Source organism: Pelodiscus sinensis, chromosome 19 (genome assembly GCF_052426305.1).
Source record: "Pelodiscus sinensis isolate ZL-2025 chromosome 19, ASM5242630v1, whole genome shotgun sequence".
Lineage (NCBI taxonomy): Eukaryota > Metazoa > Chordata > Testudines > Trionychidae > Pelodiscus > Pelodiscus sinensis.
In genome coordinates this window covers 33,663,223-33,690,000 of record NC_143070.1, presented here as the reverse complement: position 1 = coordinate 33,690,000, position 26,778 = coordinate 33,663,223, and the positions used below count along the sequence as shown (strand labels likewise).

The 26,778-nt window shown below is 60.1% G+C and overlaps 3 protein-coding genes across 4 annotated transcripts in view; 2 read left to right on the top strand and 1 right to left on the bottom strand.

Moving 5' to 3' along the window:
* The window catches only part of LOC102451363 (butyrophilin subfamily 1 member A1-like), a 20,294-nt gene extending 18,140 nt beyond the window's left edge, over positions 1–2,154 (bottom strand). The window contains exon 1 of the mRNA XM_089770524.1: positions 1,994–2,154. Within this exon, the coding sequence (XP_089626650.1) occupies positions 1,994–2,000 (7 nt within the window). The 5' untranslated portion in view covers positions 2,001–2,154. The remainder of the gene's footprint in view (positions 1–1,993) is intronic.
* A 359-nt stretch (positions 2,155–2,513) lies between these two features.
* LOC112544592 (butyrophilin subfamily 1 member A1-like) lies at positions 2,514–22,186 on the top strand. Of its 2 annotated transcripts, none has more exons than XM_075913583.2 (9): positions 2,514–2,648; positions 4,882–4,986; positions 12,020–12,361; positions 16,219–16,500; positions 18,384–18,500; positions 19,043–19,063; positions 19,903–19,923; positions 20,016–20,042; positions 20,970–22,186. In XM_075913583.2, the coding sequence occupies exons 2-9, from the start codon at positions 4,905–4,907 to the stop codon at positions 21,479–21,481; spliced, it is 1,404 nt and encodes a 467-aa protein (XP_075769698.2). In that variant the 5' UTR covers positions 2,514–2,648; positions 4,882–4,904; the 3' UTR covers positions 21,482–22,186. The 2 variants fall into 2 exon arrangements, with proteins under 2 accessions (XP_075769698.2, XP_075769699.2); XM_075913584.2 differs by lacking the exon at positions 2,514–2,648 and adding an exon at positions 2,650–2,744.
* On the top strand, positions 8,082–11,818 carry LOC149523118 (uncharacterized). The gene is made up of 3 exons (XM_089771448.1): positions 8,082–8,111; positions 8,280–10,061; positions 11,804–11,818. Exons 1-3 carry the CDS (start codon positions 8,082–8,084, stop codon positions 11,816–11,818), a joined length of 1,827 nt encoding a protein of 608 aa, XP_089627574.1.
* Positions 22,187–26,778: the final 4,592 nt, after the last annotated feature.

The following is a 26,778-nucleotide window of genomic DNA, read 5'->3' as shown; positions in this document are numbered from 1 at the left end:
TGCAAATCTCAGACGCTTGGAAGGTTTTTCCGTATTTGGATGCGCCCAACGTTCCCAGGCGCGGCTGGTGGGTTAGTGTCGTTTGTCTGTTATGTCTCCTCCCTCCCCCGCGAGCTACGGCTGTTCCTAAGTCTCCTGGCCGCCTTGGAACCTCCCCGACTCGGGGTCGGTGCCAGCCCTTCCAAGGCGCTTCGGACGCGACAAAACTGCTGGTGGTGTCAGACAGACAGACAGACAGACAGACAGACAGACAGAAAGAAAGAAAGAAAGAAAGAAAGAAAGAAAGAAAGAAAGAAAGAAAGAAAGAAAGAAAGAAAGAAAGAAAGAAAGAAGTGGCCACACTAGGTCAGACCAAAGGTCCATCCAGCCCGGCGTCCCGTCTGCCCACAGTGGCCAACGCCAGGTGCCCCAGAGGGAGGGAACAGAACAGGGAATCCTCACGGGATCCCTCCCTTGTCGCCCATTTCCAGACAAATAGAGGCTACGGACACCCGCCATTGCTGGACCTCACCTCCATGAACCTAGCTAGCTCTTTTTTGATCCCTGTTAAATTCCAGGCCTTCACAACATCCCCTGGCGAGGAGTTCCACAGGTTGGCTGTGTGCTGAGTGAAGAAAAACTTCCCTTGGTTGGTTCTGAAACCATTGCCTACACTTGCCTTTGGTGACCTCTGGTTCTTGTGTTAATGAGAAGTAAAAATAACATTAGATAGATAGATAGATAGATAGATAGAGGGGGTGTGTGGGGATAGATAGATAGATAGATAGATAGATAGATAGATAGATAGATAGATAGATAGATAGAGGGGGTGGGTGGGGATAGATAGATAGATAGATAGATAGATAGATAGATAGATAGATAGATAGATAGATAGATAGATAGATAGATAGAGGGGGTGTGCGGGGATAGATAGATAGATAGATAGATAGATAGATAGATAGATAGATAGATAGATAGATAGATAGAGGGGGTGGGTGGGGATAGATAGATAGATAGATAGATAGATAGATAGATAGAGAGATAGATAGAGAGATAGATAGAGGGGGTGGGTAGGGATAGATAGATAGATAGATAGATAGATAGATAGATAGATAGATAGATAGATAGATAGAGGGGTGTGTGTGGGGATAGATAGATAGATAGATAGATGGGGTGTGCGGGGATAGATAGATAGATAGATAGATAGAGGGGGTGGGTGGGGATAGATAGATAGATAGATAGATAGATAGAGGGGGTGGGTGGGGATAGATAGATAGATAGATAGATAGATAGATAGATAGATAGATAGATAGATAGAGGGGGTGAGTGGGGATAGATAGATAGATAGATAGATACATAGATAGATAGATAGATAGATAGATAGATAGATAGATAGATAGATAGAGGGGGTGGGTGGGGATGGACAGACAGACAGACAGAGATGATGGGGGATAAACAAGTGAGGCTGAAGCTGGCTGCCTTATTCCTTACTGAAGCACCTGAGCAAAATATGGCGGGGCCATGTGTGTGTGTGTGTGTGTGTTGAAGGGTGTTGGGGTGTGTGTGTGCTGGAATGTGTGTGTGTGTGTTTGTTGAAGGGTGTTGGGGTGTGTGAGTGTGCTGGGATGTGTTTGTGTGTGTTGAAGGGTGTTGGGGTGTGTGCTGGGATGTGTTTGTGTGTGTGTGTGTGTTGAAGGGTGTTGGGGTGTGTGCTGGGATGTGTTTGTGTGTGTGTGTGTGTTGAAGGGTGTTGGGGTGTGTGTGTGCTGGAATGTGTGTGTGTGTATGTGTGTGTGTTGAAAGGTGTTGGGTGTGTGTGTGTGTGTGTGTGTGTGTGTGTGTGTGTGTTATAGGGTGTTGGGGTGTGTGTGTGTGTGTGTGTCCGAACTTTGTGCAGGGAAATCCTGTGGGCTCCGTGAGCGGAGGGGTGGCCAGGGGTGGCCTACGGGCCTGGGCAGACGGACAGACAGACAGACGGACAGGCTCCCCCCAGACCCAGGAGTCTCACACCTACCTGCCATCCCGGGTCCCGCGGGGAGGCTGTTTCCGGAGTGGGCGAGAAGGGGGCAGGCCAGCCCCCCCCCACGTCGGGGCAGGGTGGGCGCGTGGGCGGCCGGAGGGGGGGTTGGGTATTCCTCTGCGCACAGGCCCTGCCCCGCCCCCCAGCCCCCCACACCCAGCGAGCACGGAGCCTGCCAGGAAGTCCCCCTCCGCCCCACTGCGCTTCCTGCCGCACGGGTGGGGCGGGGCCACCGGGGCGCTCGGAGCCTGGCAGCCCTCGAAATTAATGAGCCGCGCGGGGCGGCGCTCCGGGGGGGGGCCCCGATCTCGGTCTCCGTGTGTCTGGGCGGCGCCCGGCGTGTGTCCAAGCCCCCACACTGCTCACTCCACCCTCTTCTCTGTGGTGTTCCCCCCCCCTCCCGCCCCACCTCTGGGGCTGGCTCTGGGATGGGGCTGTGACTAAGGGGTGGGGGTCGGAGGGCTGGGGGTGGCTGCAGGCCCCAGGACGGAGTTGGGGGGCGGGAGAGGCCCCCAGCGCCCTCCTGGGGGGCGGGGAGCGATTGAGCCCGGCTCGGGGCGGTGCCCAAGGCGATCCGGGGCAGTCGGTGGCAGAGGCGCGGCCGGGCCCGGCAGCAGAGGCAGCGAAAGCGAAAGCGAAAGCGACCCGGGTGAGCGGCGGGGGCCGGAGCCCGGGCGGGGGAGGGGGACGCGGCGGTTCCTGTTTACACGAGGCGGAGGGGGCGTCGCTCCGGATTCCCGCCGCGGTGAGTCGCTGCCCGGGACCGGGCATCCCCCCGCCCCGCTCCAGGAAAGGAGCTCAGCCGGCCCCTCAGGCCGGACGGCAGGGAGGGTCCGCCCCGGAGCGAGGCCAGGCCCGACGTGGTGGTGAGGGGCTGCTCCGCCCCCCCCCCCCCCGGTCAGCTCCCCTGTGCTGCCCGCGTTGTCGGGGCTCGGTCCTGGTCTGTCTGGGCCTCCCCTTTCCCCGTCTGTCTGTCTGTACCTGTGTCTGTCTGTCTGGGGTCCCCTCCCCCCCCCCCGTCTGTCTGTCTGGGCCTCCCCTTCCCCCTCTGTCTGTCTGGGCCTGTGTCTGTCTGTCTGTCTGGGGTCCCCTCCCCACCCCCGTCTGTCTGTCTGTCTGTCTGGGGTCCCCTCCCCACCCCCGTCTGTCTGTCTGTCTGTCTGCCTCCTCTCTGCCCTCTGTCTGTCTGTGCCTGTGTCTGTCTGTCTGGGGTCCCCTCCCCCCCGTCTGTCTGTCTGTCTGTGCCTCCCCTCCCCCCTCCTGTCTGTCTGTCTGTCTGGGGTCCCCTCCCCCCGTCTGTCTGTCTGTGCCTCCCCTCCCCCCGTCTGTCTGTCTGTACCTGTGTCTGTCTGTCTGTGCCTCCCCTCCCCCCGTCTGTCTGTGCCTCCCCTCCCCCCTCTGTCTGTCTGTGCCTGTGTCTGTCTGTCTGTGCCTCCCCTCCCCCCCGTCTGTCTGTCTGTGCCTCCCTCCCCCTCTGTCTGTCTGTCTGTGCCTCCCCTCCCCGTCTGTCTGTGCCTCCCATCCGTCTGTCTGTCCTCCCCTCCCCCCCTTCTGTCTGTCTGTCTGTGCCTCCCCTCCCCCCTGTGTCTGTCTGTCTGTCCTCCCCCCTCTCTGTCTGTCTCTGCCTCCCCTCCCCCCTGTGTCTGTCTGTCTGTCCTGTTCACTCTATGTCTGTCTCTGCCTCCCCTCCCCCCTGTGTCTGTCTGTCTGTCCTGTCCACTCTATGTCTGTCTGTGCCTCCCCTCCCCCCGTGTCTGTCTGTCTGTCCTGTCCACTCTGTCTGTCTCTGCCTCCCCTCCCCCCTGTGTCTGTCTGTCTGTCCTGTCCACTCTATGTCTGTCTCTGCCTCCCATCTCCCTGCCCCCTGTGTCTGCCTGTCTGTGCACCCCGTCCACCCTGTGTCTGTCTGAGTATCCCGTATACTCCCTGTCTCTCTCTACGTCCCCATACTCCCCCCGGTGCCTGTCTCTCTGTTTCCCCGGCCGGCATTGCTGCCAGCTCTGCCCCCGCCAGGCTGGAAAGCTGAGGCCCAAACACCGCCCGGGCCCACGAACTTGTTAGCGCAACATTCCCAGGCCCCCTGCGTCCCCCCTGCCCGGCGAGGTGCAGCGTTTGGGTCGCGGCAGTGACCCTGTGCTCCCTCGGGTCCAACGCGCCACCTGCAGAATTACAACCCGGCCCTACACTCCCCGCCGCCCCCCCGGCGCAAAGGAGCATCACGAAAAAGAGGGGGGGTGAAAACATGTCGACCCGGTTTGGCGCAACCGTGAAAAGTTTTCAGTCGCGAAAAGCCAGCGGGTGCAGGGGAGGGAGAGCGACTTACAAAGGGCTTTGAGTCCATCGGCCCGAATCCCGTGAAAAAACCGTCTCCCGGCTCGCCCTGCCCGACCGCCGTTGGGGGAGGGGGCGTCTCCCCGCCGTGGGACACACGACGCGCTCGATGGCCACGTGCAGCCGTGGGCGGGTTCGGATTTCGGCGGGGGAGCGGGGGGAGGAAGCCGCGGGGGAAAGAAATCGACCCGACGGCCTCGCAGGACGGAACCGCGGCCCCTCTCCACCCTGTCGAACGCCTTCCGAAGTCCTTGCACGTTTCCTGCCGGGATGGGGAAACGGCTTTGTGCCCCGATGGAACAGGCCCTCCCCGCCCCACCCTGAGGCCTTGGAGACGGCGCCTGGCGGCCAGAGCGGAAGGACCAGCTCTTCCGTGTGGCAGCAGTAGTAGGCTGTTACCGTGGCTCCCAAACGTGGGGGATCCCCGGGTGGCAGCTTTCTCTCCCAGGATGCACCGGCCTCCTGGGACTTTCCCCGCTTCGGCGCAGGATTGGGGAGGGTTGGGGGGCGGCTCTTCCTCATCTCATCCCTTCTCTCCTGGCTCCCTGTAGCTCAACGGCGCCTGCCCTGCCCGATGCGGGGAACCCGGCGCCCCTGGGCCACTGGGGCCCTGCTCTCGGCCGTCCTCCTCCTGCACGGTCAGGCGGTAGCAGCCGGTAAGGGGGCCCTGAGGAGGATGGGGGGGGGTGTAGGGCCCGGCCAGATCCCAGGCCGGGCAGGGACAGGATGGGGCAGCAGCGCTGGGCATGGGTCTGGGGTGAGGGAAGAGGGCAGGGTGGTACCCAGGCCTACGCACAGCGACGGGTGGCAAAGGGAGTCACTGTCCATCCATGGCCCCCACTTCCATCCCCGAACACGCCCGTCCATCCATCCGTCCATCCCCGTACACGCCCGTCCATCCGTCCGTCCATCCCCGAACATGCCCGTCCATCCGTCCATCCATCCCCGAACACGCCCGTCCATCCGTCCATCCGTCCGTCCATCCCCGTACACGCCCGTCCATCCGTCCGTCCATCCCAGAATACACCCGTCCATCCGTCCATCCATCCCCGAACACGCCCGTCCATCCGTCCATCCATCCCTGTACACGCCCGTCCATCCGTCCATCCATCCCCGAACACGCCCGTCCATCTGTCCATCCCCGAACACACCCGTCCATCCGTCCGTCCGTCCGTCCCCGAACACGCCCGTCCATCCCCGAACACGCCCGTCCATCCGTCCATCCATCCCCGAACACGCCCGTCCATCCGTCCGTCCATCCATCCCCGAACACACCCGTACATCCCCGAACATGCCCGTCCATCCCCGAACACGCCCGTCCATCCGTCCATCCATCCCTGAACACACCCGTCCATCCGTCCGTCCATCCATCCCCGAACACACCCGTCCATCCCCGAACATGCCCGTCCATCCCCGAACACGCCCGTCCATCCGTCCATCCATCCCCGAACACACCCGTCCATCCGTCCATCCCCGAACACACCCGTCCATCCGTCCGTCCGTCCATCCCCGAACACGCCCGTCCATCCCCGAACACGCCCGTCCATCTGTCCGTCCATCCCCGAACACGCCCGTCCATCCGTCCGTCCATCCCCGTACACGCCCGTCCATCCCCGAACATGCCCGTCCATCCCCGAACACGCCCGTCCATCCCCGAACATGCCCGTCCACCCGTCCGTCCATCTCTGTACACGCCCGTCCATCCGTCCGTCCATCCCCGTACACGCCCGTCCATCCGTCCGTCCATCCCCGTACACGCCCATCCATCCCCGAACACGCCCGTCCATCCGTCCGTCCATACCTGTACACGCCCGTCCATCCGTCCGTCCATCCCCGTACACTCCCGTCCATCCGTCCGTCCATCCCCGTACACGCCCATCCATCCCCGAACACGCCCGTCCATCCGTCCGTCCATCCCTGTACACGCCCGTCCATCCTTCCATCCATCCCTGTACACGCCCGTCCATCCGTCCGTCCATCCCCGTACACGCCCGTCCATCCCCGAACATGCCCGTCTGTCTGTCCATCCCCGTGCACGCCCGTCTGTCCATCCATCCATCCATCCCTGTACACACCCGTCTGTCCATCCATCCATCCCCGTACACACCCATCCATCCATCCATCCATCCATCCCTGTACACACCCGTCTGTCCATCCACCCATCCCTGTACACACCCGTCTGTCCGTCCGTCCGTAGATCCCCGTGCACACCCATCTGTCCGTCCGTCCATCCATCCCCGTACACACCCGTCTGTCCGTCCCTCCATCCATCCCCGTACACACCCGTCTGTCCATCCATCCATCCATCCCCGTACACACACGTCTGTCCGTCCGTCTGTCCATCCCCGTACACACCCGTCCGTCTGTCCATCCGTCCATCCCCGTACACGCCCGTCCATCCGTCCGTCCATCCCTGTACACGCCCATCCGTTCATCCCCGTACACACCCGTCAATCCGCCCATCCCTGTACACTCCCGTCCGTCCATCCCCATACACACCCATCTGTCCGTCCATCCCCGTGCACACCCGTCTGTCCATCCATCCATCCATCCCCGTGCACACTCGTCTGTCCATCCATCCATCCATCCCCGTACACGCCCGTCCATCCGTCCGTCCATCCCTGTACACGCCCGTCCGTCCATCCCCGTACACACCCGTCTGTCCATCCATCCCCGTACACGCCCGTCCGTCCATCCCCATACACGCCCGTTCGTCCATCCCCATGAACACCCGTCTGTCCGTCCGTCCATCCATCCCTGTACACACCCGTCCGTCCGTCCATCCCCGTACACACCCGTCCATCTGTCCATCCCCGTACACACCCGTCTGTCCCTCCGTCCGTCCATCCCCGTACACACCCGTCTGTCCGTCCGTCCATCCATCCCCGTACATACCCGTCTGTCCCTCCGTCCATCCATCCCCGTACACACCCGTCTGTCCGTCCATCCATCCCCTTACACGCCCGTCTGTCCGTCCGTCCGTCCATCTCCTTACACACCCGTCTGTCCGTCCATCTGTCCGTCCATCCATCCATCCCCGTACACACCCGTCTGTCCATCCATCCATCCATCCCCGTGCACACCCGTCTGTCCATCCATCCATCCATCCCCGTACACGCCCGTCCATCCGTCCGTCCATCCCTGTACACGCCCGTCCGTCCATCCCCGTACACACCCGTCTGTCCATCCATCCCCGTACACGCCCGTCCGTCCATCCCCATACACGCCCGTTCGTCCATCCCCATGAACACCCGTCTGTCCGTCCGTCCATCCATCCCTGTACACACCCGTCCGTCCGTCCATCCCCGAACACGCCCGTCCATCCGTCCGTCCATCCCCGTACACGCCCGTCCATCCCCGAACATGCCCGTCCATCCCCGAACACGCCCGTCCATCCCCGAACATGCCCGTCCACCCGTCCGTCCATCTCTGTACACGCCCGTCCATCCGTCCGTCCATCCCCGTACACGCCCGTCCATCCGTCCGTCCATCCCCGTACACGCCCATCCATCCCCGAACACGCCCGTCCATCCGTCCGTCCATACCTGTACACGCCCGTCCATCCGTCCGTCCATCCCCGTACACTCCCGTCCATCCGTCCGTCCATCCCCGTACACGCCCATCCATCCCCGAACACGCCCGTCCATCCGTCCGTCCATCCCTGTACACGCCCGTCCATCCTTCCATCCATCCCTGTACACGCCCGTCCATCCGTCCGTCCATCCCCGTACACGCCCGTCCATCCCCGAACATGCCCGTCTGTCTGTCCATCCCCGTGCACGCCCGTCTGTCCATCCATCCATCCATCCCTGTACACACCCGTCTGTCCATCCATCCATCCCCGTACACACCCATCCATCCATCCATCCATCCATCCATCCATCCCTGTACACACCCGTCTGTCCATCCACCCATCCCTGTACACACCCGTCTGTCCGTCCGTCCGTAGATCCCCGTGCACACCCATCTGTCCGTCCGTCCATCCATCCCCGTACACACCCGTCTGTCCGTCCCTCCATCCATCCCCGTACACACCCGTCTGTCCATCCATCCATCCATCCCCGTACACACACGTCTGTCCGTCCGTCTGTCCATCCCCGTACACACCCGTCCGTCTGTCCATCCGTCCATCCCCGTACACGCCCGTCCATCCGTCCGTCCATCCCTGTACACGCCCATCCGTTCATCCCCGTACACACCCGTCAATCCGCCCATCCCTGTACACTCCCGTCCGTCCATCCCCATACACACCCATCTGTCCGTCCATCCCCGTGCACACCCGTCTGTCCATCCATCCATCCATCCCCGTGCACACCCGTCTGTCCATCCATCCATCCATCCCCGTACACGCCCGTCCATCCGTCCGTCCATCCCTGTACACGCCCGTCCGTCCATCCCCGTACACACCCGTCTGTCCATCCATCCCCGTACACGCCCGTCCGTCCATCCCCATACACACCCGTCTGTCCGTCCGTCCATCCATCCCTGTACACACCCGTCCGTCCGTCCATCCCCGTACACACCCGTCCATCTGTCCATCCCCGTACACACCCGTCTGTCCGTCCGTCCGTCCATCCCCGTACACACCCGTCTGTCCGTCCGTCCATCCATCCCCGTACATACCCGTCTGTCCCTCCGTCCATCCATCCCCGTACACACCCGTCTGTCCGTCCATCCATCCCCTTACACGCCCGTCTGTCCGTCCGTCCGTCCATCTCCTTACACACCCGTCTGTCCGTCCATCTGTCCGTCCATCCATCCATCCCCGTACACACCCGTCTGTCCCTCCATCCATCTATCCCTCCCCGTACACACCCGTCTGTCCGTCCGTCCATCTATCCCTCCCCGTACACACCCGTCTGTCCGTCCATCCATCTATCCATCCCCGTACACACCCGTTTGTCCGTCCGTCCGTCCGTCCATCCATCCCCGTACATACCCGTCCGTCCATCCCTCCATCCATCCCCATACACACCCATCCATCTGTCCATCCATACCTCCCTTCCTGCCTCCATCCCCGTACACACCCATCCATCCATCCTCGTACACACCCACCCGTCTGTCCGTACAAACATCCCTCCTTCCCTCCCACCTTCCCTCATCCCCATACACCCCAGTCCATCCCTCCCCGTGCACACCCATCCATCTGTCTGTCCAAACATCCATGCATCCCTGTACACACCATCCATCCCTCCCTCCCTCCATCCATCCCTCTACACACCCAGCCATCTGTCCTTTCCTCCTCATACACATCCCTCCCTTCCTCCCTCTGTCCTTCTCTGTACGCACCAATTCCTCACTCCGTCCGCCCATCAATTCCCCTACACACCCATCCCTCTCTTCCTCCATCCATCCATCCATCCATCCATCCATCCATCCATCCCTCCCTTCCTTCCTCCATGCATCCATCCATACACATACCCACCCATCCATCCCTCCTTCCATCCATCCCCATTCACATCCACTCATCCTTCCATCCATCCATCCCTCCCTTCCTTCCTCCATGCATCCATCCACACACATACCCACCCATCCATCCCTCCTTCCATCCATCCCCATCCCTCCATCCCCATTCACATCCACTCATCCTTCCCTATATCCATCCATCCATCCATCCATCCATCCATACACATACCCACCCATCCATCCCTCCTTCCATCCATCCCCATTCACATCCACTCATCCTTCCCTATATCCATCCATCCATCCATCCCTCCCTTCCTTCCTCCATGCATCCATCCACACACATACCCACCCATCCATCCCTCCTTCCATCCATCCCCATTCACATCCACTCATCCTTCCCTATATCCATCCATCCATCCATCCCTCCCTCCCTCCCTCTGCCCTTCTCTGTACACACCAATTCCTCACTCCGTCTGCCCATCCATCCCCATACACACCCATCCCTCTCTTCCTCCATCCATCCATCCATCCCTCCCTCCCTCCCTCCCTCTGTCCTTCTCTGTACACACCAATTCCTCACTCCGTCCGCCCATCCATCCCCATACACACCCATCCCTCTCTTCCTCCATCCATCCCTCCCTTCCTTCCTCCATGCATCCATCCATACACATACCCACCCATCCATCCCTCCTTCCATCCATCCCCATCCCTCTATCCCCATTCACATCCACTCATCCTTCCCTATATCCATCCATCCATCCCTCCCTTCCTTCCTCCATGCATCCATCCACACACATACCCACCCATCCATCCCTCCTTCCATCCATCCCCATTCACATCCACTCATCCTTCCCTATATCCATCCATCCATCCATCTATCCCTCCCCGTACACACCCGTCTGTCCGTCCGTCCATCTATCCCTCCCCGTACACACCCGTCTGTCCGTCCATCCATCTATCCATCCCCGTACACACCCGTTTGTCCGTCCGTCCGTCCATCCATCCCCGTACATACCCGTCCGTCCATCCCTCCATCCATCCCCATACACACCCATCCATCTGTCCATCCATACCTCCCTTCCTGCCTCCATCCCCGTACACACCCATCCATCCATCCTCGTACACACCCACCCGTCTGTCCGTACAAACATCCCTCCTTCCCTCCCACCTTCCCTCATCCCCATACACCCCAGTCCATCCCTCCCCGTGCACACCCATCCATCTGTCTGTCCAAACATCCATGCATCCCTGTACACACCATCCATCCCTCCCTCCCTCCCTCCGTCCATCCCTCTACACACCCAGCCATCTGTCCTTTCCTCCTCATACACATCCCTCCCTTCCTCCCTCTGTCCTTCTCTGTACACACCAATTCCTCACTCCGTCCGCCCATCAATCCCCCTACACACCCATCCCTCTCTTGCTCCATCCATCCATCCATCCATCCCTCCCTTCCTTCCTCCATGCATCCATCCATACACATACCCACCCATCCATCCCTCCTTCCATCCATCCCCATTCACATCCACTCATCCTTCCATCCATCCATCCCTCCCTTCCTTCCTCCATGCATCCATCCACACACATACCCACCCATCCATCCCTCCTTCCATCCATCCCCATCCCTCCATCCCCATTCACATCCACTCATCCTTCCCTATATCCATCCATCCCTCCCTCCCTTCCTTCCTCCATGCATCCATCCATACACATACCCACCCATCCATCCCTCCTTCCATCCATCCCCATTCACATCCACTCATCCTTCCCTATATCCATCCATCCATCCCTCCCTTCCTTCCTCCATGCATCCATCCATACACATACCCACCCATCCATCCCTCCTTCCATCCATCCCCATCCCTCCATCCCCATTCACATCCACTCATCCTTCCCTATATCCATCCATCCATCCATCCATCCCTCCCTCCCTCCCTCCCTTCCTTCCTCCATGCATCCATCCATACACATACCCACCCATCCATCCCTCCTTCCATCCATCCCCATTCACATCCACTCATCCTTCCCTATATCCATCCATCCACCCACCCATCCATCCATCCACAGATCCTCCTTATCTGAACACCCCTCCATCCCTGCCTCCACATGCCACACCCTGCTCCTTCCCGACGCATTCCCCCTCTTATTTCCTCCCGCCGCACACAGTCCCTCCGCCCTTCTCGGCCGGATCCGCTGGGGTCTCCGGTCTGGGGCGTGGGAGAGGCGACGCCACGGCCCATGCCCCCCTCTGACGCAGCCTTGTCTCTCCGGCCCCTTCCCCAGTGAGTTTCCAGGTGCTGGCTCCCGCCGACCCCCTCTACGCCCCGCTGGGGGGCTCCGTGGTGCTGCCCTGCCAGCTCTCCCCGGCGCTCAGCGCCCGGGCCATGCAGGTGACATGGAGCCGGCCCTGGCAGGGCCAGGACGTGCACGAGTACTGGCCGGACGGGCACGAGGAGCAGGGCCCCGCCTACCGGGGCCGGACGGAGCTGCTGCGGGACGGGATACAGCAGGGCCGCCTGGCCCTCCGGATCTGGAACCTCACCCTGCCGGACGAGGGGCCCTACCTCTGTGACATCCGGTCCAACGCCACCCGGCGCAGTGGCACCGTGACGCTCCATCTGACGCGTGAGGCGGGTTTCCGTCCGGGGGGCGGGGGGGAGCTGCCCAGAGGGACCCCCCCAGGCCAGGAAACCGCCCCGGCGACTCCTCCACCCGGCCCGGTGTGAATTAGGGGTGTAAAATCCTCCTTCGTGAATTCACACCCCCTCCTCCCGTTGCTGCTTCCCGCCACGGATGTTGCTCTTCCCACGTAAGGGTTAACCGGTTCCCCGGTTCCCCGTTCCCGTCCCTAGGGCGACTGTCTCCGTGTCAGCGCCCAACCGTCGGCTTTCCCTGTGTCTGAGCCTTCTACCCTCGGAGACTTTTCCCCTGGCAGACCCCGGCTAGAATCCTAGAACGAGAACGGACCTTGAGTCCCGTCCCCTGCCCTTACGGCAGGACCAAGCACCATCTAGACCATCCCTGACAGGCATCTGTCCAACCTGATCTTCAATATCTCCAGGGTTGGAGACTCCACAACTTCCCTAGGCAATTTATTCCAGTGTTTCACCACCCGGACAGGCAGGACGTTTTTCCTCATGTCCAACCTCAACTTTCCTTGCTGCAGTTTAAGCCCATTGCTTCTTGTCCTGTCCTCAGAGGCCGAGATGAACAAGTTTTCTCCCTCCTCCTTGTGACGCCCTTTTAGATACCTGAACCCTGCTCTTCTGTCCCCTCTCCGTCTTCTCCTTTCCAAACTGAACAAGTCCAATTATAACATCAGGAGTGGTGTGGAGAGGGCGGATAAAGAAAAGTTATTTATTAGTTCCCTAAATAGACGAACTAGAGGACACCAAAGGAAATGAATGGGGAGCAGGTTTAAAACGAATAAAAGAAAGTTCTTCTTCACACAGCGTGTAGTCAACCTGTGGAACTCCTTGCCAGAGGAGGCTGTGAAGGCTAGGACTATAATAGAGTTTAAAGAGAAGCTAGATAATTTCCTGGAGGTTAGGTCCATAAAAGGCTATTAGCCAGGGGATAAAATGGTGTCCTTGGCCTCTGTTTGTCAGAGGCTGGAGAGGGATGGCAGGAGACAAATTGCTTGATCGTTGTCTTCGGTCCATCCTCTCTGGGCACCTGGTGCTGGCCGCTGTCGGCAGACAGGCTACTGGGCTAGATGGACCTTTGGTCTGACCCAGTACGGCCGTTGTTATATTCTTATGTTATGTTGAATTGTTTAGCATAGCTGAGGCGTCCCCTGGAGACCCGTGTCCAATTCAGGGCTCCGCGCACCCGGGGATATGCAGCGGAGACTCCAGAGGAGAATCGCAAAGTTTTAGCCAACCAGGACTAGGAGGAGAGGGCGAAAGAACGGGCGTGTCCGTTCAGGGAAGACAGCGGAAGGGGCTTTGTTAATAGTCTTCAAATACGTTAAGGGCTGCTCCAAAGACGATAGAGATCGGTTGTTCTCCAGCACAAATCGGATCAGTACCGGAGCTGTCCGTGTCCTCATGCGAGAGGTAGCGGGGATACGCCGGAAGAACTTGACGTGTGAGTCAATGAACTCAACGGTGACGTGGTTAGTATCGCGGGGTATGTCTACACTAGCCCCCTAGTTCGAACTAGGGCGGCTAATGTCGGCATTCGAACTTGCAAATGAAGCCCAGGATTTAAATATTTCAATATTCCGGGCTTCATTTGCATGTTCCCGGGCGCCGCCATTTTTAAATACCCCGTAGTTCGAACGACGTGCCCGCGGCTAACCGCGGCATGGACTAGGTAGTTCGAATTAAAGCAGGACGAACTAGGGTGGCAGTGTAGACAGACCCACAGAGACTTGGGGGGAGACTGGACTGAAATATTAGCCTACAGGAAGGATAGGTGGGGAAAAAGAGGCGGTGTTGCCTATATATTAAAATCTAGAAGACTTAGCTGACGTTACCAGGTTCCCTCAAGATGGGGGGGGCTGCAGAAGTCAGGACGGGGCCTCGGGGATGAAAGGGGGTTCAGGGCAGGATGCCAAGGGTGTGGGGGGGTGCAGGGGGCCAGGAGTGGGGATTGGGAAGGGGCGGGGGGTGTGGGAAGATGTGAGAGTGAGAATTGGGGTGAGGGGAGAATGGGGGGGCAGGAGTCAGGGCTGGGGGTGAGGAGGGGGTTGGGAGAAGGGGCGTGGGGGTGACTTCTGGCTTCTCCCGGGGGGGTGGGTTCTCCCTTCCCTCCTGGGGCACAGGGGTTGGCAGGGGCTTTCTCCCTCCCCCCAGCCCCTCCCAGGGTAGGGGGAGGCCAGAGGGGGCTGTTCCCTGAGCGGCGGGGGAGCCCTACTTACCCGGTCTGATGGCAGGCAAGATGGGTCTCTCTGCAGACAGGTCGCTCGCTGCCTCCAGTGGCCACTCTCGGTATCACATCCCTCTGAACAGCCCCTCCCTTTCCCTATGACGGAAACCAGTCCCCTTCCCAGCACTCCCGGTTGTCCTGGCTCCACCCAACCCCGAGCTTGCTTTACGTTGGGAGAGGAGGAAGCGGCCGACCACTTTTGGGGGCCCTCGCTCGGACCCTTTAGGAGGAGTTCTTGGACAAACGGACTCGCGGACAGGCAGACCGACAGACGCACTCTAAAGTCCAGAGACAAAAGACAGGACGATGCAGCACTTGAAAGACTAACAAGATGGTTTAGTCGGTGATGAGCTTTCGTGGGCCAGACCCACTTCCTCAGATCAAGGGGGTCTGGCCCCCGAAAGCTCATCATCTAATAAACCATCTTGTTAATCTTTAAAGTGCTACATTGTCCTGTCTTTTGCTGCAGCTACACCAGACGAACACGGCTACATTTCGATCGCTAAAGTACAGCGAGAGGTTTGATAGACTCCTGTGATCGTCTTACCAAAAAACTAGGCAAACGCAACCTAGGTGAGGCTACTACAAGGGTACGTCTAGACGACAGGCTTTTGTCGACAGACGTTTTGTCGACAGATACTGTCGACAAAGCTTCTGTCGACAAAGAGCGTCTAGACGACAGCCAGGTTTAGTTTTGTCGACAAAAGTCCACTTTTGTCGACAAAACCCTGTAGTCTAGACACACCCCAAGGTGGGTGCATAGCCGGCTGGATAACCGGTCTCAGAGAGTCGTTATTAACGGTTCACAATCCTGCTGGCAGGGCAGAACAAAGAGGATTCCACAGGGGTCTAGTTTGGGGCCGTTTCTGTCCAATAACTTCATCAACGATTTCGATATCGGCAGAGAGAGGACGCTTATTAAGCTTGCAGAAGATCCCAAGCTGGGAGGGGTTGTGAGTTCCTTGGAGGCTGGGTCGGAATTCAAAATGAGCGGGACACACTCGAAAGAAAGGTCAGAGGTCAAGAGAAATCGGAGAGGGTCCAGAGAAGAGCAACGAGAATGATGCAAGGTCGAGAGAACAGGAGCTAGGAGGGGAGGCTGAAAGAACTGGGCTTGTTTCGTTGGGAAAGGAGAAGACGGAGAGGGGACCTGAGAACCGTTTTCAGGTATCGAAAAGGGTGTCCCAAGGAGGAGGAAGAAAAATTGTTCTCTTTGGCCTCTGAGGATAGGCCAAGAAGCAATGGGCTTAGACTGCAGCAAGGGAGATTGAGGTTGGACGTTAGGAAAAACTTCCTGCCTGTCAGGGGGGTTAAACACTGGAATAAGTTGCCCAGGGAGGTTGTGGAGTTTCCATCTCTGGAGATATTTCAGAGCAGGTTGGACAGACCTGTCAGGGATGATCGAGATGGTGCTTGGTCCTGCCGTGAAGGCAGGGGATTAGACTCAATGTCCAGTCAAAATGCCTTCACTCGTGACATTTTTGTGACTTTTCTAAGTCCCTTCTGTCCCTTCCACGGGGTGGAGTGGCAGGGGAACCGGCCCCTTGTGTGGCCAGGAAGGAGACAAGTCGGAAAGCAAGGGACAGTTCTGGCTGGTTTCTTGCCCCCAGGCGCCGGTTCGGACCCTCACCTCCATGTCAGGGAGCAGGAGCACGAGGGGGTCTCGGTCACGTGTCTCTCGGCGGGGTGGTACCCGGAGCCCGACATGCTCTGGAGAAACAGCCACGAGGAGATCCAGACGGTATACTCGGCCGAAAAACGGCTCACCGAGGACGGGTTCTTCAACCTCTCCAGTTCTGTGGTGCTGACGGCCGGCTCGGACCCGGCGCTGAGCTGCATGGTGAAACCCGGCGCCCCCGGACCGGAGAAAGTCTCGGCCATTCTCATCTCTGGTGAGCGCCGAACAGAGCAAGGAAACTTGGACCTAGGGCCAGAGTGTGCCTGGGCGGCGCCCGGCCCGACGGGCCCCGATCTCGGTCACCGTGTGTCTGGGCGGCGCCCGGCCCGACGGGCCCCGATCTCGGTCACCGTGTGTCTGGGCGGCGCCCAGCCCGACGGGCCCTGATCTCGGTCACTGTGTGTCTGGGCGGCGCCCAGCCCGACGGGCCCCGATCTCGGTCACCGTGTGTCTGGGCAGCACCCGGCCCGACGGGCCCCGATCTCGGTCACCGTGTGTCTGAGCGTCGCCTGGCCTAACAGGTCACAAAGCGTTCGTCTACACTGTGGCTGTGTCTAGACCGGCCAGTTTTTCCAGAAAATCAGCCACTTTTCCGCAAAAACTTGCCAGCTGTCTACACTGGCCGCTTGAATTTCCACAAAAGCACTGACTTCCTGCTGTAAAAGATCAGTGCTTTTTGCGGAAATACGATGCTGCTCCCGTTCGGGCAAAAGTCCTTTTGCGCAAAACTTTTGCGCAAAAGGACCGGTGTAGACAGCTCAGATTTGCTTTGCGCAAAAAAGCCCCGATCGCGAAAATGGCCATCGGGGGTTTTTTTTGCGCAAACGCGCCTCTAGATTGGCACGGACGGACAGACGGGTGTGCCAATCTAGATGCTCTTTTCCGAAAATGCTTTTAATGGAAAATTTTTCCGCTAAAAGCTTTTCCGGAAAATCATACCAGTCTAGACGTAGCCTGTGGGTGGAGGGAGAGGGGGGTTCGGAAGAGGTATGCAAATAGCACTCACATTTGCATACCTTCTTCCATTTTTTTTCCCCCAGATGAGGCTTTTCCGTCATGGGCCAAATGTCGGGAAAAAACCCTCTTTTGAAAGCCCCCGTATTCCTCATAAAATGAGTGCTTGACAAAGAACCCATTAGGGCCTTTTTTTGGTTGGGTTGGGTTGGGTTGGGTTGGGTTGGGTTGGGTTGGTTTCTTTCTTTCTTTCTTTCTTTCTTTCTTTCTTTCTTTCTTTCTTTCTTTCTTTCTTTCTTTCTTTCTTTCTTTCTTTCTTTCTTTCTTTCTTTCTTTCTTTGTCTACACCAAAGAGTTTCCGACAAAACTTGAGGAGCTTCCACACTGCAGTCGCGTTCTTCCGCAAGAAAATAGAAAGCACCGAGAGAGTTTTCCGGCATTGGTAATCCTCTTTCTACGAGGAAGAAGCCTTTTTGCGGAAGAGCGTTGTCGGGAAAAGGCGTGTGTGGCCGGGGAAACGGGAGTTCTTTCGGAAGAAGAGGGAAGAGGAAAAAGCAGACTGGATGCTCTCTTTTGAAAAAGTAGATCGCTGTTTCGATGCGCTTTGGCCGTGTGGACGCTCTCTTCTTACAGACGTTTGTTCGGAAGATCTCTTGCGGAAAAGCGTCTTCCGAAAAAAGCCTGCAGTCTAGACTCGTGTTTCTCAACCATTTTAAGGTCATGGCACCCTTCTGAGCCTCGTTTACCTCTGTGCCCCCCCTCATAGCCGCTGTTAGTTGGAAAAAAAAGGTACATCCTAATGTTCCGTTTTTTCGATGTGGCCCCCTAGAGGTAGGGCGTGGTCCCATATGGACCACGGTTGAAAACCACTGGTGTAGACATAGCTTGTGTGTGTGTCTCTCTCTTTGTCTCTGTGTCTCAGGCTATGTCTAGACTATAGAGTTTTTCCGGGATACCGGAACCGCAACGGGTGTATCTTTTTCCGATAGACGTTGGTAGTGTAGACACAGCCTCTCTCTCTGTCTCTCCTCTGCTCTCTGAGATCCGAAGCCTGTTACTAGGTTTGGTCTGTGTTTTGTGTCATGCCTGCCCGGGGCCGAGGGGGGCCGGGAGCTGAGCTGTGTGTTTATTTTCCCCTCGCAGATGTTTTCTTCCCCAGTGTTTCCCCTTGGCGGGTGCCCCTCTTCGTGATCCTGGCCTTTTGGGTCGGCGCGCTCAGCCTGGCCGCCTTCCTCGTCCTGCGGCTTTGCCGAGCGAAAGGTAGGGAAAGGAAGGAGCCGTCCTCGGACCACCGTGAATCGATCTGGCTCTTTTGTGCACCCTGTTAAAGTCTTAGTCGTCACAACATCCTCTGGCGAGGAGTTCCACAGATGAACTGTGCGCTGTGTGAGGAAAAACTTCCTTGTGTTTGTTTTAAATCTGCTACCTATTAATTTCGTTTCCTCCCCCCCCCTTTCCCCAGCACCTCCCACCCACCTGCCCCACGGTCTCCGTTCTGCCTGCAGGGGCGAGGGGTGGGGTTGGGGACAGAGGGGACCAATTCAGGGGCAGGAAAAGGTTCTGCACAGGTGGGGGGGGGGAAGAGGCCAAGTGGGGGGGGCGGAGCTTTGGCTCGGGGGTGGGGCCTTAGGGCGGAGCAGAGGTATTCCCCCCCCCCCAAAAACGTCAACTCTTGTGGCTGTACCACCACGATCCGTGCCCCCTTGAGCCGGGCACAGTCGCCCCAGGCGAGACAGGCCCCGCCACCAGGGGAGTGAATGCCTCCGTCCAACGGTGACTCGGTTTCTCCGCTTTTTCCACAGGGGCCGTGAACGCCACGCTGGGTAAGTTTCTTCACCGGTCCCGGGCGTCGGGCCGCGTAAACTCCGGCTGGGGGGCAGCGCCTTTCAGTGGGGTGGCGAGGTTGGTGGGGGGCAGGGAGGCGAACACCCTAGTGAATTTGGAGCTGGGTAGAAACGCCGCGACTGGCTGCCGTAGAGAATCCATCCTCCCACCATCCCTACCCATCCTGGCTAATAGCCATTGCTAGACCTACCCTCCAGGAATCGATCTAGCTCTTTTGTGAACCCTGGTAAAGTCTTAGTCTTCCCAACATCCTTTGGCGAGGAGTTCCACAGGTGAACTGTGTGCTGTGTGAGGAAAAACTTCCTTGGGTTTGTTTTCAACCTGCCCCCTATTCATTTGGGGGACCCCTCGTTCTTTTGGTATGGGAACAAGTCATGAACTTTTCCTTATTCATCTTTTGCGCACCTGTCATGATTTATAGACCTCTCTCCTCTCCTCTTTTCGAAGCTGAAAAGTCCCCGTCTTTTTTCTCTCTCTACATATGAGACCCCTTCCAAGCCCCTCACCATTTTTATGGCTTTTTCTGACCCCTTCTCCAGTGCCACGATAGCGATCCAGATTAGAGGTGGGCGCAATTTTGGGGGCCGAAATTTTGTGTTCGGTACAATAAGCAGATTCGGGGACAGCGCTGGGGTCTGGTTCCCCACCGTGTCGGAAAAAAACCCAGCCCAGCTGAAAGGCGGGGGGAAGGGGGTGCCGGATATCTCTGAATTTCGCTTCTCCCCACGGGCTGGGTTGAACGTCGGGCCCCACGGGGAGACGGGGGCAGGCGTGGAATCCAGACCCGGGCTAACGGGCTGTCTCTTTGTGTCCACAGACAAAAACCGCGGCCGACCAAGTGAGTGTGACTTTGCTCTTTAGTTCCTGTGTTATTTAGCTCTCTCTCCGGCCGCCCCGGACTCACTCTGGCCTGTTCTCTTCTCGTTTCAGGTTGGAAAGGCGCCTTTCTCCGAGCCGGTAAATCCCAACCGGAGCTGGGTCGCGTGGGTTACGCGTGGGCGGCGAGGACAGCTGGGGTCCGAGGGCAGTGCTGTTCAGTGGTTACAGCAGGCGGGGGCTGGGAGCTGGGCCCCCCAAACTCGGGACCTGGGAAACAGGGACTTGTGGGCACCAACGTGGGCTGCGGGAGGGGAGAGGGGTTGGGAAAACTGGGGGGCCAGGACTCCCGGGAGGGGCGTGGGGTGTCGTGGTTGAAGCAGGGGATGCTGCGCCCCTAGGTAGATGTTTCTCCCGGCTTTCGCTGGGGTTTGGCTTTCCGCCGGCTCGTGCAGCGTAAGGCTTTGACATGAGCAAGAGGTCTTCCCCGAAACCGAGAGCTCTGTCTGTCTGCCTGCCCGTCTGTCCGTCTGCCCGCCCGTCCGTCTGCCTGCCCGCCGTACTGTCTGGCTGCCCGTCTGGCTGCCTGCCCATCTGTCTGGCCGTCTGTCTACCTGGCCATCTGTCTGCCTGGCTGGCCGTCTGCCCGCCTGTCTGTCTGTCCGGCCATCTGTCTCTCTGTCTGTCTGCCTGGCTGGCCGTCCGTCTGCCTGCCCACCGGTCTGTCTGCCCCTACGTCTGCCTGGCTATCCAGCTGTCTGCCCGTCTGCCTGCCTGTCCGTTTGTCTGCCGGCCCGTCGATCTGTCTGTCTACCTGGCTGGCCATCTGTCTGTCTGCCCATGTGCCCACCCGTCTGTCTGCCCATCCGTCTGCCTGGCTATCCCGCTGTCTGCCGATCCGTCTGTCTGTCTGCCTGCCCACCCGTCTGTCTGTCTACCTGGCTGCCTGGCCAGCCGTCTGCCTGCCCGCCTGTTTGTCTGCCCATCTGTCTGCCTGTCCGTCTGCCTGTCTGTTTGCCGACCCGCCTGTCTGCCCGCCAACCAGCTCATCTGTCTGCCTGTCTCTAGCAAATGTGACCCTGGACCCCAGGACGGCTCACCCCTGCCTGGAGCTGTCTCCGGACGGGAAGGCCCTGAGTAACACGGGTCCCAGACCCGCGCTGCACGACGCCCCCGGCCGCTTCGACGTCTACGCCTGCGTGCTGGGCGCCGAGGGCTACACGGCGGGGACCCACTTCTGGGACGTGCAGGTCCCCGGCGCCGGGGGCTGGGCTCTGGGCGTCACCCGGGCGTCCGCCGGCCGCAAGGGACGGGTCCCATTCAGCCCCGAGCACGGCACCTGGGCCATCCAGCTCTCCATGGGCCAGTACCGGGCGCTGAGCGCCGAGTGGATCCCCCTGGCCCCGCCCCGGCGCCCCGGCAAGATCCGCGTGTACCTGGACTACGAAGGAGGGGTGGTGGCTTTCTACGATGCCGAGACCACGGCCCCTCTCCACGCCTTCTCCGCCTCCTTCCACGGGCCGATCCTCCCCTTCTTCTGGGTCTGGTCCGCGGGGACCTCCCTGCGGCTGTGCCACTGAGCCTCTCCCAGGCAGAGTGCCGCACGGGCCAAGCGGCCGATGCCTCGCACGGCCACCCACCCCCGTGTCGACACGCCTTGTCACGCCGGGCCGCCGGCCGGGGTTTCGTATCCACGACGCCTGGCTTGAAACAGACTGTGGCGTCCGCCTTTAAAAGACATTAAACGGACCATGACATCCCCCTGCCGCAAAGTGCCGCGTTCCCATGAGGCCAGGGCGTGCCTCAGTTTCCCCATCTGCGCGGCATTGTTTCCCTGCGGTAGGGGTGGACTCACCGGTCATGCCCACACTCGGTCCATATACCCGGAGGGGGTGACCCCTATTTGGGGTGACAGCCGCTTCTCGGGGTTCCCCTCTTTCCCTGGGGTTCACCCCTCCACCTCCCCCCTACTCCATCCTTTGTCCCCCCTGGATGAGGCCAGCTGGGGCAGGGTACTGGGGGGGAGGGTCTTTCTCTACCACCTCTTGGCCTCCTACCCAAGCTGGGCCTGTCCATCACAGGGGTCCCCGGTTCTAGGCTGGTCCCTGCTACAACAACCTCCACCCCCCCTGGTTTCACCAGCACCCCTAAGAACAAAAGACAAAATCCCCTTCGCACAACCTGGTGTGACACTCTTTTGATGGACTGTGTGGATGGTGCTGTAAGACCAGTGTTTATTAAACTTTTTAAGATGGAGGAACAATAAACAATATATATATTTTTAATGGGGAACGCCAAGGATTTTTTTGTGGAGAAAAAAAAAGCCCCCAGGGAAAAGTTGTTGAGCCAAAAAAAAAAAAAAAAAAGAGGAGGCTTGCCCCTTTAAGAGTGGCCATTCCCCAGGGAAAAGTTGTCAAGCAAAAAAAAAGAGGAGGCTTGCCCCTTTAAGAGTGGCCATTCCCCAGGGAAAAATTGAGCAAAAAAAAAAAAAAGAGGAGGCTTGCCCCTTTAAGATTGGCCATTCCCCAGGGAAAAATTGAGCAAAAAAAAAAAAAAAGAGGAGGCTTGCCCCTTTAAGAGTGGCCATTCCCCAGGGAAAAATTGTTGAGCAAAAAAAAAAAAGAGGAGGCTTGCCCCTTTAAGAGTGGCCATTCCCCAGGGAAAAATTGAGCAAAAAAAAAAAAAAGAGGAGGCTTGCCCCTTTAAGAGTGGCCATTCCCCAGGGAAAAATTGTTGAGCAAAAAAAAAAAAAGAGGAGGCTTGCCCCTTTAAGAGTGGCCATTACCCAGGGAAAAATTGAGCAAAAAAAAAAGAGGAGGCTTGCTCTTTTAAGAGTGGCCATTCCCCAGGGAAAAGTTGTTGAGCAAAAAAAAAGAGGAGGCTTGCCCCTTTAAGAGTGGCCATTCCCCATGGAAAAATTGTTGAGCAAAAAAAAAAAAGAGGGGGCTTGCCCCTTTAAGAGTAGCCATTCCCCAGGGAAAAGTTGTTGAGCAAAAAAAAAAGAGGGGGCTTGCCCCTTTAAGAGTGGCCATTCCCCAGGGAAAAGTTGTTGAGCAAAAAAAAAAGAGGGGGCTTGCCCCTTTAAGAGTGGCCATTCCCCAGGGAAAAGTTGTTGAGCAAAAAAAAAAAAGAGGAGGCTTGCCCCTTTAAGAGAGGCCATTCCCCATGGTAAAGTTGTTGAGCAAAAAAAAGAGAGAGGAGGTTTGCTCCTTTAAGGGACTAGATGGACCTTATGTTCTTATGTTCTTCCGTTCCGAAGGCCTTGGGTTCAGGCCGACCACAGACCTCCCAACCTGGCTCCAGAAAGACCGTCTCGTTACGCTGTCTCGGGACTGGGCTGTCACAGGAGCAGGCACCCGTGTCTTGGCCCTGCCGGGGCGTGTGCGCCCCCCAAGGAGGGATGGAGAGGTCCCACGCCACCGGGGCTCCTCGCGGGCGGGCCCGACGGCCAAGGCCCGTTCCGAAAACTGTGGCCGGACACGACTTCTGGCCGACTTCTGTTGGCACACGGGGGGGGCGTATTTTGGTGTGACTTCTCCACAGGGCGCCGGGGGGGGTTTCCCATGCCCCGTGAGTGCAGCACGGCCGGACCCCAGGGCGACCCCCAGCGATCTCGAGGGGTGAAGTGACCCATCGAGGGACCCGTATTTCAATTTCTCACGTCTTCCCTCGGCCTGAGAAGGACCCACGGGCACACGCAGGCTCGCGGCCGGAAAGGGACGGCGGCTGGTTTCGGGGGGAGGATCCCCCCGTTTTGGGAGACGAGGAATAGAAGGGTCCCTCGCGGATGCCTCCGTCTTCAGTTCTGCTCCCAACGAGGCCGGGATGGATTTGGGGAGCCAGGACGGGCTCCGGGGAGGTGGAAGTCGGCAGCTCAGAGCCTGTGCCAGGTATGTGGGGATTGGGGGGTGACTGCCCCCCCGATCTGTTCTGGGCTGGGGGGCTGAGGTACCCTGTCTGCCCCCCCAATCTATTCTGGGGTGAGGGGGTGAGGTACCCACTGGCTGCCCCCCATCTGTTCTGGGATGGGGGGGTGAGGTACCCACTGGCTGCCCCCCATCTGTTCTGGGATGGGGGGTGAGGTAACCAGTGCCTGCCCCCCCAATCTGTTCTGGGGTGGGGGGATGAGGTACCCACTGGCTGCCCCCCCATCTGTTCTGGGCTGGGGGGGTGAGGTACCCTGTCTGCCCCCCCAATCTATTCTGGGGTGAGGGGGTGAGGTACCCACTGGCTCCCCCCCATTTGTTCTGGGATGGGGGGTGAGGTACCCAGTGCCTGCCCCCCCATCTGTTCTGGGGTGGGGGGGTGAGATACCCACTGGCTGCCCCCCCATCTGTTCTGGGCTGGGGGGGTGAGGTACCCGCTGGCTGCCCCCCCCATCTGTTCTGGGCTGGGGGGGTGAGGTACCCACTAGCTGCCCCCCCCGTCTGTTCTGGGCTGGGGGGGTGAGGTACCCGCTGGCTGCCCCCCCCGTCTGTTCTGGGCTGGGGGGGTGAGGTACCCGCTGGCTGCCCCCCCCATCGGTTCTGGGCTGGGGGGGTGAGGTACCCGCTGGCTGCCCCCCCAATCTGTTCTGGGCTGGGGGGGTGAGGTACCCGCTGGCTGCCCCCCCCAATCTGTTCTGGGCTGGGGGGGTGAGGTACCCGCTGGCTGCCCCCCCCAATCTGTTCTGGGCTGGGGGGGTGAGGTACCCGCTGGCTGCCCCCCCCCAATCTGTTCTGGGCTGGGGGGGTGAGGTACCCGCTGGCTGCCCCCCCGATCTGTTCTGGGCTGGGGGGGTGAGGTACCCGCTGGCTGCCCCCCCATCTGTTCTGGGCTGGGGGGGTGAGGTACCCGCTGGCTGCCCCCCCGATCTGTTCTGGGCTGGGGGGGTGAGGTACCCGCTGGCTGCCCCCCCGATCTGTTCTGGGCTGGGGGGGTGAGGTACCCGCTGGCTGCCCCCCCGATCTGTTCTGGGCTGGGGGGGTGAGGTACCCGCTGGCTGCCCCCCCGATCTGTTCTGGGCTGGGGGGGTGAGGTACCCGCTGGCTGCCCCCCCATCTGTTCTGGGCTGGGGGGGTGAGGTACCTGCTGGCTGCCCCCCCGTCTGTTCTGGGCTGGGGGGGTGAGGTACCCGCTGGCTGCCCCCCCCCCGTCTGTTCTGGGCTGGGGGGTGAGATACCCGCTGGCTGCCCCCCCCCGTCTGTTCTGGGCTGGGGGGGTGAGGTACCCGCTGGCTGCCCCCCCTGATCTGTTCTGGGCTGGGGGGTGAGGTACCCGCTGGCTGCCCCCCCATCTGTTCTGGGCTGGGGGGGTGAGGTACCCGCTGGCTGCCCCCCCATCTGTTCTGGGCTGGGGGGGTGAGGTACCCGCTGGCTGCCCCCCCCATCTGTTCTGGGCTGGGGGGGTGAGGTACCCGCTGGCTGCCCCCCCCATCTGTTCTGGGCTGGGGGGGTGAGGTACCCGCTGGCTGCCCCCCCCATCTGTTCTGGGCAGGGGGGGTGAGGTACCCGCTGGCTGCCCCCCCGATCAGTTCTGGGCTGGGGGGGTGAGGTACCCGCTGGCTGCCCCCCCCCGATCTGTTCTGGGCTGGGGGGTGAGGTACCCGCTGGCTGCCCCCCCCATCTGTTCTGGGCTGGGGGGTGAGGTACCCGCTGGCTGCCCCCACTCTGGGGTGGCGGGGGAGGTGGGATACCAGACTAAAATCTGGGGTGGCGGGAGGGGGGGTCACAAACCAGCCTGTAGGTGCAAGTGGGTCTGATCCAGGCCTGCCCCCCCATATCCCAAGGGAGCTCCCTTATTTCTCTGGACACCAGTGGGGCTGGACCGTTTTTAGAAGGGGGGGGGTGCTGTCCTATCCCCCCTCCTCCCCCCACGGAGGCCGGGAAGGGTGGGGCCAGAGGGCAGGGGCAGCAGAGCCCCCCCCCCGCAATTTCAGGGGCTGACACCCGGGTGCCACCCGGGTTCGGGGTCCGCATCCGAGCTGGGGGGGGGCGGGGCTGCAGCCAGGACCCTGGGAAATTCCCACGCCCCTAGTTCCCACGCTGCGAAATGCCCCGGCTGAAGAGAGGCAGGTGCGGGTGGGGGGGGATCTATCCCCCCCCCGGCTCCTATGGGGGTCCACCCTACACAGGAGGAGTTTGGTTTAACCGCCCCCCCCCGTGCACACCCCCCACCCCAGAGCCCTGCCGCTCGGGGGGGGGGTAAGAAAAGAGCCCCTCCCCGCTTTCAAACCCACAGGGGGGCCCGCCTTGTCGGGGCGGTGGGGGGGGGGGACACAGGGCTGTCTGGGCTAAGAGGGGGGAGCGGCCGGGTTGGGACCGCTCCTGCGGCGGGGGGAGGGAGGGAGGGGGAGGAAGGGGAGGGTTTCTGTGCCCTGCGGCGGGGGAGGGGCAGGATGGGCCCGCCCCGGGAGTGGGGGGGAGGAAGGGGAGGGTTTCTGTGCCCTGCGGCGGGGGAGAGGGGCAGGATGGGACCGCCCCGGGAATGGGGGGGGAGGAAGGGGAGGGTTTCTGTGCCCTGCGGCGGGGGGAGGGGCAGGATGGGACCGCCCCGGGAGTGGGGGGGGGAGGAAGGGGAGGGTTTCTGTGCCCTGCGGCGGGGGGAGGGGCAGGATGGGCCCGCCCCGGGAGTGGGGGGGAGGAAGGGGAGGGTTTCTGTGCCCTGCGGCGGGGGGAGGGGCAGGATGGGACCGCCCCCGGGAGTGGGGGGGGAGGAAGGGGAGGGTTTCTGTGCCCTGCGGCGGGGGGAGGGGCAGGATGGGACCGCCCCGGGAGTGGGGGGGGAGGAAGGGGAGGGTTTCTGTGCCCTGCGGCGGGGGAGGGGCAGGATGGGCCCGCCCCGGGAGTGGGGGGGAGGAAGGGGAGGGTTTCTGTGCCCTGCGGCGGGGGGAGGGGCA

Bases quoted from the DNA above. Each gene is read 5' to 3' on its own strand.
- LOC112544592 (XM_075913583.2), top strand. From the start codon at position 4,905: ATGCGGGGAACCCGGCGCCCCTGGGCCACTGGGGCCCTGCTCTCGGCC. The intron at 12,362-16,218 runs GTGAGGCGGGTT...TCTTGCCCCCAG, and splicing joins CGTGACGCTCCATCTGACGC to GCGCCGGTTCGGACCCTCAC. The intron at 18,501-19,042 runs GTAGGGAAAGGA...CTTTTTCCACAG, and splicing joins GCGGCTTTGCCGAGCGAAAG to GGGCCGTGAACGCCACGCTG.
- LOC149523118 (XM_089771448.1), top strand. From the start codon at position 8,082: ATGCCCGTCTGTCTGTCCATCCCCGTGCAC. The intron at 8,112-8,279 runs GCCCGTCTGTCC...GTCCGTCCGTAG, and splicing joins GTCTGTCCATCCCCGTGCAC to ATCCCCGTGCACACCCATCT.